This window comes from Lutjanus erythropterus, chromosome 5 (genome assembly GCF_056507025.1).
Source record: "Lutjanus erythropterus isolate fLutEry1 chromosome 5, fLutEry1.hap2, whole genome shotgun sequence".
In the NCBI taxonomy this organism is placed as follows: domain Eukaryota; kingdom Metazoa; phylum Chordata; class Actinopteri; order Lutjaniformes; family Lutjanidae; genus Lutjanus; species Lutjanus erythropterus.
This window is the reverse complement of record NC_139321.1, coordinates 30760976-30773940: the sequence shown is the minus strand read 5'-3', so window position 1 is coordinate 30773940 and position 12965 is coordinate 30760976. Positions and strand designations below refer to the sequence as shown.

Genomic DNA, 12965 nt, shown 5'->3' with positions numbered 1-12965 from the left:
GTAAACTCTTCTAGTGTTGTACATGAAAAAAGGAAAGATTAAGGGCATGTCTAAAGATAACCGTTTCCTCATATTAACACACAACACTTAAAGGGACAGTTCACCCCCAAATCAAAATGCATAATTTCGCTCTGGCCTCTAGTGCTTTTTATCCATCTAGATTGTTTTGGTGTGAGTTGCAGGATGTCTGCCCTCTCTTGAATATAATATAACTTAATGACACTTCACTTGCGAGCCAACAGCAATGTCTCTTTTCGGAAATCATGACCTGGTTACTCAAGATAATCCACAGACGTTGTTATGAACAGTTTCATGTAGGAACTACTTTCTACAGTACAATCAACCGGAACTATTTTCTTTTTAGTAGAAAAAAAGGAGTTCCTACACATAAATTGATCACAATCTGAGGATTATCTTGAGTAACTGGCTCATGATATCTGGAAAAATACACTAGTGCTGAGTTTTTCACGTATCTTTTTTGGTGCTTTGAGCCCCACAGGTCGAGTGCCATGTAGTTCCTTTACACTGAAGAGAAGGCAGACTAAATAGAATAAAATACTCCTCAGTGCCCTCTGCTGGACAAACTAGAGAGCAACCGTAATGGAGCCCTAAATGTGTCACTGAATTATCTTTGGCCTTTCTGTATCGCAATTTCTACAGTTGATTTATTCATCAGGCTCTCATCTGGTGTTTTATTGTGATGGACACGGGTGTCAAAAGCAGCTTTGAGGGAAAACTCCCAAGTGTATTTCTGACTTGTGGGAAACACTGCAATAGAAATTCAAAATCTGAATCTTAGAAATCTCATGGACACTAACCTGTGGTGCTGATATATTCTGTACACTGAGAAAAATGCTGATGAGGGAGTAACAGACGCCTGGATCTCTATGGAACAATATTGCCAACATGAAGCCACTCTGTCAGTGGCTGTACTGTACTGTGGAGACTGTGCTGTAGATGTATATTACTGTAGTTTACACACTGTTTAAACAAATGACAGTTTATGACATGGCAGGTATTTTACCCAAATAATGTGAAACAACATGCAGAATTCTACTGTCTTGGTATTTTATTTTCTACAGTAGCCAAATATTGTAAACTAATTTTCTTTCCTAACTTGTAGGAAGGACATTTTACTCCACTACTGACTGTTTCTTGTGTAAACCACTGTTGTATTCCTAATAAATCACTTCTTTTGTACAATTTGAAAGTATAACCTATATATTATACTACTGATTATGAACTAGTATTTTTAATTCTTTGTATAATACTTCTACTACAGGGTTATTAAATGTTTGCTAGTCAAACAATGAAAAACATTTATCTATATTATCTAAAAATATATAATAAATACCTTTTCTCTGTTTACTGTTGTCCAGTCTTGTTATTGTAAACAAGTTGTACACTTTGTCTCAGCTGTTTTGTGCTGCTTGAAGATAATTTTCTAACAAACCAAAACAGAAACAACAGACATTAATGCCATAATTAATCAGAATCCAGTATTTAACAAAGGCATTTATGATGATGATGATGATGATGATGATGATAATTATGATGAAGATGATGATGGTGATAATGATGGTTATTTTTTAAATTTAATTTAATTTAATTTAAAAAATAACCATCATCTTTTTTTTTTTTTTTTTTTTTTTTTTAATTCATATTTACTGCCATTCCATGTCACCAAACAAAACAGTTTTAAGTAATACTTTACAATAAGGTCCTATTAATTAACAGTAGTTAATGCAGTAGTAAGCATTAATAAAAATTAATTAATATTTAACTAATGTGTCTACTAATCATTCACTAATACTGTTCATGTTGACTGTGGAATTAATTCATACATTTATTAGATTGTAAAGATTCTGTTAACATTAGTTGATACCTTAATAAGCATTAACTGACAGTTATTTTATTGCTATAATAAGCATTAAGTAACCCTTAACAAATGTCTCTTGTTAACATTTCTTTAAGTTTCACAAGTTAATCAGGGGACTGACTCATATTAGTATATGGTTGATAGAAATGTTTGCTTCAGGCTATAGGTTGATGAACGTCCATATGAAGATAAAGGCACAAGCAAACTTCATGGGTTGTGTTTCAACCTTTACCTAAAACTAAGTCATAAATTGGAGGATGGACGAAAAAGTTGCAATTATTTACCTTAAATAGCTTAGCTGTGAAAATGTTAATTAATATTTTTATCAACCATACACTAATATTAGTTAGTACCCTAATTAAAATATAAACCTTGAATAAAGGTTAAGAGACATTTAATGCCATAGTTAACATGAACACCATTAATAAATGATTACTAGACACACAGCACAGTACATATATAGCTATTAATTAACTGCTATTGATGCTTGTTGCTGCATGTTAAGTTTTACCATGTTTACTAATGTTTATTTTTAGTCTTATTTACCTACAATAAAACAGCTAATTTTCCAGTGTTGACTTGTGGGGCAGGAACTGCTGCAGTTCACATGTCCGCCACCAGAGGTCACTGTCGCCGCTGTCCACAGATAAATCGTCAGTGTCGGGGTTGAAAGGGGAAAGGTCTCGAGAAACATGGCTGCTCCCCTGGATGACATGTTTTCGTGCTGCGTGGACCCCGGCAAAGTTGCCGCCAGCGTGGATGTGAGATTTATAGACAACATAAAGGTGAGAAGGTTTAGAGTTTGTCAGGATGAACAGATTTAGACAGATGTGAGGGTTGAAGTGTCACTGCGGCGGTGAAGTGAAGCGGCTGGCGGTCAGTGGGGATCAGAGTCAGGCTGAGAGCAGACTGATGCTGGGAACACAAAGTACTTAAGAGACTGGACTAAAACATTTTATTACCCGATCTGAGGGTAACACGACTGTTAGTGTACAAAACTACCAGAAAAGTTACTGATTTGTAGGTTTAGTGAGTTTGTCTTAATCAAAAGTGAGGACAGATCGCTAAATGCATCCACTGTTTAAAACCATTAAAGTTAGTATGGTTTGAGATGCATGGAGCCAGAGACTGAACTGTCAATAAATACTCAAATTTAGCTTCAGTTTCACAGTGAGATTTATGTTGGTGGGTGAAAACTGAGGAACTTGGGCTGGTCAATAGATCGATATTATATCAGCTACAACCAACGATTATTTTCGTTGTTGATTAATCTGTTGATCATTTTCTCATTAACCGAGGAGCTGTTTGGTCCAGAAAATGTCAGAAAAATGTTGACCGCTGTCTCCCAAAGCCCAAGATGACGTCCTCAGATGTCTTGTTTTGTCCACAACTCAAAGATGTTCAGTCTGTTGTCACAAAGGAGTGAAGAAACCACAAAATATTCACATTTGACAAGTTGAATCAGAGAAATTGACCATTTTTTGTTAGAAAAAAGTGACTCAAAATGATTAGTCTATTATCAAAATAGTTAGCAATTAATTTAATAGTTGATTAATAATTGAGTGAGCAATATGTACAGAATCAGATAGACCTATCATAATATTTTTGAACATATGCCTCTATCGATATTGTGATAAAGATGTAAGGACGACTGTTGGTGCTGTCAGAGTATATTAACACAATGAGACCATCAGTGATGTGGATATAATGTCCAAGTGAGTAAAGGCAAATAATAAAGCAGCTAAAACAGTCTGGTAAGTTACAAGATGTTACTTTACTGTGTTGCAGCCTTTAAAACCAGGAAAAGGCAACCCTTATGCAGAGTCACAATACTAATATATTGACGAGCCATAATGTCAATGAAATAAAGCATGGGGTGCTTCCTACTTAAGAGACAAAATCACACTATGTCACTCAGTGCTGTCTTGTATCATTCTGGTCGATGAAAAGTCTGTTCATCTATTATGTGTGTCTTTTTATCCTTTGAATCCACTATGGAAAGAATTCAACTGGAAATCAAAAGTGAGGTATTTTAGGACTCCTATTGTATCCAAATATGACAGAAGTAGAACAAATTAGTGCTGGAGGGATTGTAAACAGGCTGGAGACGGCACACACATTTTGTGGTATCGTCCAAAATTGAAGTCATACTGAGAATAATGATTTACCATTAGACTCATCCAGCTATGCATAAGAGAAAGTTTTACTCGCTGCATGTTCTTTTACTGATGGCAAAAAACATATTTCTACAACAATAAAAGGACAGGTTAATGAATATATACTTAATGGAAAGAATTAAGAGCAGGATTACATGTAAAGACAGACTTATTTTTAAACTGTACTGATTTTGTTGTGAATTTGGCCAAAATTAACAGTTATTTCTTTTAAGGTATTATTTTATTTTGGAGACTCCTTTCTATGTGGATGCAGATGATGCCATTATTGTTGATCATTGTTCATTTGCCGAGCTGTGAATAAGTCTTTTTTTTTTTCTAACAAAGCAGCTGTTAATCATTCAAATGTGCATAAGTATGAATAAACATTGTGTTAAATAGAGATGGCGGTGTTTTTGGAGACTAGTGACTGGTGCACAACATTTATGGTGTTATTCATTTTTCAGGGCAAAGGTCTCTTTGCCAAAAGGAGCATCAAGAAGGGAGACACCATTTTTTTTGAGCGACCTCTGGTCTCTGCCCAGTTCCTCTGGAATGCTTTGTATAAATATAAAGGTGAGATGTCAGCTGTATTTAAATACATGTTTTAGTGAAGCAAAAGTTCTGGTCAGATGTGCACAGAGCTACTTCCTGGACTTTATATTATTAGTATTTATAACAGTTATTATTTTTTTGGCATTTTGCCTAAATGAAATATCCAACAGAGCAGAGAGATGAGAACACATAGTTTATGAAACAGTCTGAATTTATTACTGATGCATCTATATGACCTACACAAGCAAACTTGTTGTAGCTACAAGGTCTGCAGTAAGTTTTTATTTCTGCCCCTCTGCTCTGCTGTGTCCCTCCACAGCCTGTGATTTCTGTTTACGTGCTCTGGAGACAGCAGAGGAGAATGCGAGGAGACTCAGCGGGATCCCTGGGCTCAGCCTCCCTCACCCTGAGCTCTGCCGTGTCCGACCAGAGCTGCACCAGGCCTGCCCTCAGTGTCAGGTCAGTCCACTCACTCAGGATATGAGACTGCTCAAAGCTCCAGACACCGATTTGATTGATGTCGGTTCATTTAAGGCCTAAACAGAAGGGAGAAGACGGAAGGATGGAAGGGATTATTGATCTTTTAATTAAGGGTGGGGTTATAAATGGTTTTCCCTCTTCAGGTGATGTACTGTAGCAGCGAGTGTCGACAGGCTGCAGCAGATCAGTATCATCGAGTCCTATGTTTGGGTCCCTCCCAGGAAGATCCCGACCACCCCATCAACAAGCTGAAAGATGCCTGGAGGTGACAGAGCATTTTATAGACATGTTCATTGTATAACACTCTTGAAAGTGCTGTTTTTTTTTCCATTTCAAATCCTCATTCACTTCAATGAAGATGCTCTGTCTTCACTTCAGGAGTATGCATTACCCCCCAGAGACCTGCAGCATCATGCTTATGTCCAGGATGGTCGCTGTGGTCAAACAGGTGAGTCTGTTTAGAAGTTATGAGGTTATTTGGGGTTCAGTTCAGTCTGTGTGTGCACAAACCTTGCAGGAAAAAATGGACTAATATTAAAAACACAATGCAAACACTGTGCTGTAAAAGGACTAGAGCCTGACAGATTTATATCAGCCTACAGATATTATCTGTCTATATCAGTATCAGCATACTGTATATATTATCTGTTGTGCGTAGATATGAAAACTTTTTTTTTACAGAACATAACGTAGATTGTTTTTATTTATTAGCTTTATGGGCAGCATCCTAAGATAATATAAGATAATCCTTTAGTAGTCTCACAATGTGAAAATGTCCAGTGTTAGCAGCACATGGGTGGCAAGATAGAAGGAATCATTAATAAAAAAAAACACAGTAAATAATAAGTAAACAAGCAGCATAAACAAGAGGACGTATAAAGAATAGGAGCAATAGAGACAAGAGGAAATAAGTAACCATTGTACATATTTGACCCATTTTCAGTCAAGTTTAATAAATAAACATGGTTTTGTTTGTGTTTTTTTATTTTTTACTTCTTTAAGTACATTGTGCTCATATTACTTGCATTGCTTTACTGAAGTAAAGTTTTAAATGCAGCACCTTTCTTGTAGTGGAGTATTTTCACTGTGTGGTATTGATACTTTTACATCAGTAAAGACTGAATACTTCTTCGACTACTGCTGCATAATGTGACATAGTGTCTGTTGTTAATACTGGTTATTGGTTGTGTCGTCAAGGCCAAAGACAAAGCACACTGGCAGAAGCTGTTTTCACACTTCTGCAGCCGGGCAGCCAACGAGGAGGAGGAGATCGCCCATAAGCTCCTGGGAGAGCAGTTCAGAGTAAGTTATCAACACGTTATTTCTGCTTGAAATGTGAAATTGTTGAAGTGCAAATGTATAAAGTCCAGCAGTTCAAAGATAATACCACGGTCTTATGCTAATCACAGTTGTTTGTGGCTCAGTGAGCAGAGCATGACAGCGTTATTCCCCCTGACAGAGGGTTAATTCCCACTGTGGCCACATATGCTTATGATGTATGTTTTCTGTTATGTAAAATGTAATTTTGATTTATCAACCATTGTTTCTATAGGGGCAGCTGACCTTGTTACACAGCCTTTTCAAAGCAGCACTTTATGATGATCATCTTAATCGGGTAAGAAATGTAACCACTACATGTTCCTTCATGTTACAGCTGCATGTCACTAACAAATATTGTCATCATCATCGTTTCGGAAATACGCTCTTTGGCTTTACTGCCAAGAGTCAGATCAGATGGTTGATGCTTTTTTCATATCTGTTAGCTTAGCTTAGCATAAACACTGAAAACTTGAGGGAAACTGCCTGGCTCTGGCTGCCCCTTGAAAGTTGAAGATTCAAATCATTTGTCCCCTCAGTCGACTGAGATTCTTCAAGTCAAGCAGTTTTTTTTGTCAGTCAGTGTGCAAAACAAAAACAGGACAAAACAGAAGCTTATAAAACTGCACATGGAGAACATTTCAACAAGGACCAATAAATAAGGGGAATCATAAATATATTTTTATATTAGGTGATGCCTTTGTTAAAAAAACTCCATCATGCACTGGTGGTTAACTGATGAGAGAAAGTCAAATGAGTGGTTGGTAAACAAGTTTCAGCTCTTCTTTTTTAGCTGCCATTGTGCAAAGAGCAATGCAACAACATGACAGGGTGCAAACTTCACAATATCAAAATCAGTCTCAAAATCACCACAAATGATTTAACTAATTGTAACGGAAGTGAAGAAGAGTGAAAGAAACGAAACGCAGGTCACGTGCTGTTAGCCAGTTCACCCAGTGGAGTGTGCAGGGCAGCTGATGCTTGCTAGTTTGCTTGTGCTTGTTTTCTCCACTGACAGGCTCTGATTGTTATAAGTGTCTGACATCCTTATAGAACAGATCACTACAGTCAGAAAGCTGTTTTTAAAGAGCAGGATATATTTTGTTTAATCATAAACAACTGATTTACTGCTCTCACTAAACTAACCAGACTCCCTTTGAAAAACTGTCATTTTAATATCATCGTCAGTTGTACTCAAATGTGACAGCAGCAAAGAGCGTGCAGGGCAGGTGATTCCAGACAACGGCTGCAGCAGCCTGGAGAGAGAAACTCCATGGCGCACAGGGATTTTATAACTGAACTATAGGAGGACGGGACAGACGGTTCTACTAAATCTGCCATTTGCACATCACAGATGAAGAATGGGGTTAAAACGCACATCTTACTGGTACAACATATTCTCGTAGGCTGATAGAGGAATGTAGCATGCCACAGTAAACTAAAAAAAATCAAACAAACAAAACAAAAAGGAATCATTGAATATTCGTATTTCACAGCCAGCTTTGTCAGAGGTAGTCCTCGCTCTGTCCATAGGTAAATCACCACTAAATTTTAGTTAACTACCTTCCTCTGTCTGGCTATACAAGACTGGCAATCCTACACACTGGTCCTTTAATTTCCTGTCTTCATTTTAATCTGATTTTTCTTTATAGGGTAGCTTTATATAGATGTGTGTATGTATATTATGATATGCTTAAATTACTTTCTGAGACATATTTCTACCAGCTCATAAGATGCTGTAGTTGACCTCAGTCTCTGACTGTAGCATGGAAGGAGTTAAAGTGAAATAAATAGTCTTCTAGCATGGATCAGTAAATAAAAGTCTGTTTGTATTGCAGTGGTTTGTCCCTGAAGGTTTCCGCTCTCTGTTTGCTCTTGTGGGAACCAACGGACAAGGCATTGGCACCAGGTAAACACTCGCCTCCTCAGCTTCTAACACAGGAGTTCAGTTTCATTTGACTTCATTTAGTTTAGTTTCTTTTTGTGTGCTCTCATTTTTCTCATTCTCATCAGCTCCCTGAGTCAGTGGGTTCATGCCTGCGATGCACTGGAGCTTCCTGCCCAGCAGAGGGAGCAGTTGGACTCTTTTATCGACCAGCTGTACAAGGACATTGAGAAAGGTCACACGCAATTTTATCTCAGCCTTGCAGTATTATTGGGAGTAAATTATTTTTGTCTCAACTGAGCAGATTTGCAGTTTTTCTATTGTTATGAGTGAGTGTTTATTAGTGTCTGCACTGGCACTGATGTTACTATTATGTAACCTGTGATCAGATCTCAACAGAGGTTAGAAATGTGTGTTATTTGTCTCTTCTCTCTGTAGAAACGGGCGACTTTCTGAACTGTGAGGGGTCTGGACTGTTTCTGCTTCAAAGCTCATGTAAGTGCAGGTGATGTTCAAGTTATGAGCGCTGTCACTTCAGTTCAGAGACATTGTTAGTCTTCTTAAAAGCCCGTCTGGTGACCCTTTGTTGCCTCTTTGGCCCCCGCAGGTAACCACAGCTGCATACCCAACGCGGAGGCGTCCTTCCCCGACAACAATTTCTTGCTCCAGCTCAGTGCCCTCAGTGACATCAACCCAGGAGAGGTCAGCTGACACGTCTGGGTTCGGAGTGATAAATTCTGGCCCAGGATAGATGGGACAGAACATCCCTCTCTAGCTTTGTGTGCTCCCTTGTCAGGCCGTATTAGAAGGCTGAAACTTTGAGGATTGGAGTGGGTTTGTCAAGCTGTCAGAAAGATTGAGAAGCCTTGCATCTGAGCGGCACAGTAATGTCACAGCAGCCGTGCTACTTTCACAGCAAAGCTCTCCTTTGAATGCTGCCTAAGACAGGAGCGCTTTGTGTAACATTTCACCAGCAGAAAGATGGAAGCGCGTGGCAACTTCCTGCACGAGAGGGAAAAAAATGAATTACCTCTGCCATTTGAAACCAGTAGCATGTTTATTGGACTAAAGTGGGATTGTTAAAACTTCTAGACTCAGTCAAATTGTTTGTTTTCTTGTATTTTCAGGAGATCTGCATCAGTTATTTGGACTGCTGTCAGCGGGACCGAAGCCGTCATAGCAGACACAAAATTCTGAGGTAAACATCTATGATCCCTCGGATGGATTCCATCTGGATCAATAAAAGCCTTGCAGGCAATAATCAACAGTCTTCAGGCAGAGAGGTGTGGGGTCTGATGGCTACTCTTGTGCTAACACCCCTCATTGATCAACACGATACTAATCTATGTTTGAGTTACACATCAACACTTAAAGGTGCAGTACATAAGAATTATAATATAAAACGTTCAAAAATAAATTGAAATAATAATGAACAGACTGTGCTCAGGGCTCCTCCCTGTAGTTTCAGCTGGGACGTGTAAGTGAATGGTGGTGGGTTTTGTACGTTCCCCAAGATCTCAAAGCTTTACTTAATAAATAACCAGCCTCTCCCGTGCCCACCTGCCTGATAGTCACCTCGGTACAGTATTCCCTGTTGTCAAGCTGGCCTCCATCATTATCAGAAGCTGTGGTTGGTCCTGGTCTGGGAAATTCCTTGTTACAACAGTTCAAGGAGCACAAGTACAAGTTGCGATAATAGAAATACAAATTAATAAAAACAGAATAAACTATAAAAGAAACTACGTATATATAATACTTATATATGTATTTACATTAATTGACCTATTGTTGTTATGATTCCTGCTCCTGTTGACTTTTTGCCTGTCCCGCCCCTGTCCTGTGATGAATAGTCAAACTGACTCTCATCCGAGGGTGTCCTGTGTTCTGTGGGACTCTCGAAAAAATGTCAGCCTCTAGTCCGAAGCTGCTCTTCTAGCGGTGAAACTCTCCCAGTGCTCCAAGCTGATGGTATTGTCATCTCATTGGAATGCCACTTCAGCTTTCAAGTACTGCAAGAAAGCACAAAATTTCCATTTTTGTTTGCATTACTAACATAATTTTGTCTTATTTATTTGTATTAGCAATTTCTATACTTTTTCATATATAAGTCAGCTGTACACAGGACACAAACTCAGCAACTCTTCTGTCACTTAGGTTTGATCAAGTGTTGTCAGTTTTGTCTGTGTTTTTGTCAGATGCTACAGAGTATGTACTACAAACTGTGGCTTTGTTGTGTAACTGATCATAAATGTCACTTGGTAACTCACTGATCTGCTAGGACACAGTTTGCCAATAGACAAATGTTGAAAAATATATTCTTTTCTGTACATTGAATATCAGTGCAGTACAACATGCAGTCATTCAGAAGTACAAACATAAAGTAAGCATTTTAGAGAGATTTATGTTTTTATTTTAAGGATAGTTTAAATTGGTATGAAACAACTAGAAAAAAGAATTAACAGTAATTTTGCAGGCTGTATTATATTATATATTTGACCTCATTTCACAGGCCAACAGTTTGAGACCCCTGGTTTAGAGTATGATTTAAACAGGTTGCTACTGCATTTGGTGATAATGGTAAACGATGAAGGTGTAGTCTGGTGTGTGAACCACACCAGTTGAAAGTGTTAATTGCTCTGCAAGTATTAATTAGATTATTGAACAGCCGAGTGTGAAGTGCCTCTGATTAATTCAGCTCGTGTTAGGGGTGCAGTGATCTGACTGGTGGAACATTTTCTTCCCAGGGAGAACTACCTGTTTGTCTGCTCGTGTCCAAAGTGCATCTCCCAGATGGACGAGCTGGATGTGACATCAGAGGAGGAAGAGGAAGAAGAAGGCGAGGCAGAAGGTGAAACAGAGGGGGATGAGATGGAAGATGAGATGACAGATGTCTGATGAAAGACTTGCCCATATTGTTCTCAGCCGTTCCCTTTCCTGCCACCACACTAAGCAACCATTGAAGCCCAGAAGAATAAAGACCAGACCAAACATGTGGAAAGATGTCTTATTATCAACAAATTTCATTTATTCTTTGTCTCAGTTTAGACAAAGGAAGTGTTTCTTTAAATGAGATGTGTGTGTGAATATGACGACAGTGATATGTGTGTTTTTTTTTTAATTGTTTTCGCTCTACTTCAGCACATTGAGGGTTTAACTAAGACAAAGACTACGACTTCCAGGGTTTTTTCACCCAGTATGGGTTGTTCTCACATCCATACTGGTGAACAATTCACTGGTATACATTTTTACCCTCAGCAACTATGAATAAAAGGGTTAGAATTTTTTTCTTTTTTACACAGTTCATTACATGTTGATATAAACACCTTTTATGGCCACCAGGGGGCAGCACCACCAGTTACTTAATGGGACAGTTGGGATTATCTCAAGTATGAGGTACTACAGTACCTACAGCAGATGGCGACCAACACACCACCAGTTTGGAGAAGCAGAGAGGAGTACAGGCACTGACACTTAGCCATGAACTGCTGTGGACAGGGTCAGCAGAACAACTTACTTTAGCCACTTAAAAAAGGTCCACCCAAAAAATCAGTATCAGTTTAAAGGCACAATATGTCACAGTTGCGCTTGCAAAAATGAGTACAGCAGTCCAAATTGTGAGTTGGAGCCATAGGTCCAGCATAATGATTAACTGATGTAGATTAGCCACGGTTTTAGTGTTTTGACTTAGGTTGGAATATATGTCACTTTCACCCATCTTCAAAATTTCTTTTCAACATATATGAGCTTAGCACGTAGCATATTTAAGAACAGGACAGGATGAGGTTTACTGAGGTACCAAACTTGCTCAATTCATGGAGCACAGACCGAAAGTGGCAGGACTTAGGAAGGTCAGTTGTACAGAGTACAAATATACATCAGATTCACACTGCGTTTCATTAATAGCTCCACTTCCCTTCATTTACTCATCCCCAGCCCTATGTATGGCGTATCGTTATGGCGTTGTAGCGTTACACTTCTTTTTATAAATCATCACAGATACTGACAGACTCATTTCAATGAGGCAAAAACATCTGCACTTGGTAATGAACTGCATCAGTTTCTGATTGAGGAGTGTCTGTTTGTCATCTGTGCCATGATTATCAGAACTGTTGTGTGTTTATGGTATCTTGCAAAACAGCAAGCAAAACATATGCAGGAAATGTTGATTAATATGCATTGGAACTGGTAAATACATAAATATTATTTGCACTGCATCCATGCATCCATGATCCAATGCATTGTGGGCGATAGGGATGCACCGATACGGATACCAGCATTGGGTATCGGTCTGATACTGTCCTCACGTACTCTTACACATAAAACTACTCTGATAGCCCACACCTGATACTACATCATGAAAAGAAGCCACTTGACACAAACAAACATCTAAAGAACCGTCACAACACAGAGTTCAAGGAGTTTGGTGATGCTTACCCTCTGTTTTTGGTTGCGTTGTCGTTATCAGCGAGGGACTCGCTGTCCTCAACATCATCCACTAATGACTGCAATGATTTCGGAAACTGTAAAATTCCATGTAAGTCCATGTAAAACTGAAATAATCACACAGAGTGCAGCTGTAGACTGCAGCCAGCTGCTGTCCAGTAAGTCCTGGCGGGTGTAAACTAGTTGAGAGCCTCGACAAATTAATCCGAAGACAAAGAAAACACCGCTGTCACCAGTCTGAAACCATCTTGTC

The 12965-nt window shown here is 38.7% G+C and overlaps 1 protein-coding gene across 1 annotated transcript; it reads left to right on the top strand.

The window, feature by feature from the left end:
• The first annotated feature begins 2514 nt into the window (after window positions 1–2514).
• Window positions 2515–11261, top strand: smyd5 (SMYD family member 5). Its single transcript, XM_084719585.1, has 13 exons — window positions 2515–2664; window positions 4500–4608; window positions 4907–5046; window positions 5211–5332; window positions 5446–5515; window positions 6265–6369; window positions 6620–6682; window positions 8223–8293; window positions 8398–8504; window positions 8708–8764; window positions 8877–8971; window positions 9397–9467; window positions 11014–11261. Exons 1-13 carry the CDS (start codon window positions 2572–2574, stop codon window positions 11162–11164), a joined length of 1254 nt encoding a protein of 417 aa, XP_084575711.1. The 5' UTR covers window positions 2515–2571; the 3' UTR covers window positions 11165–11261.
• Window positions 11262–12965: the final 1704 nt, after the last annotated feature.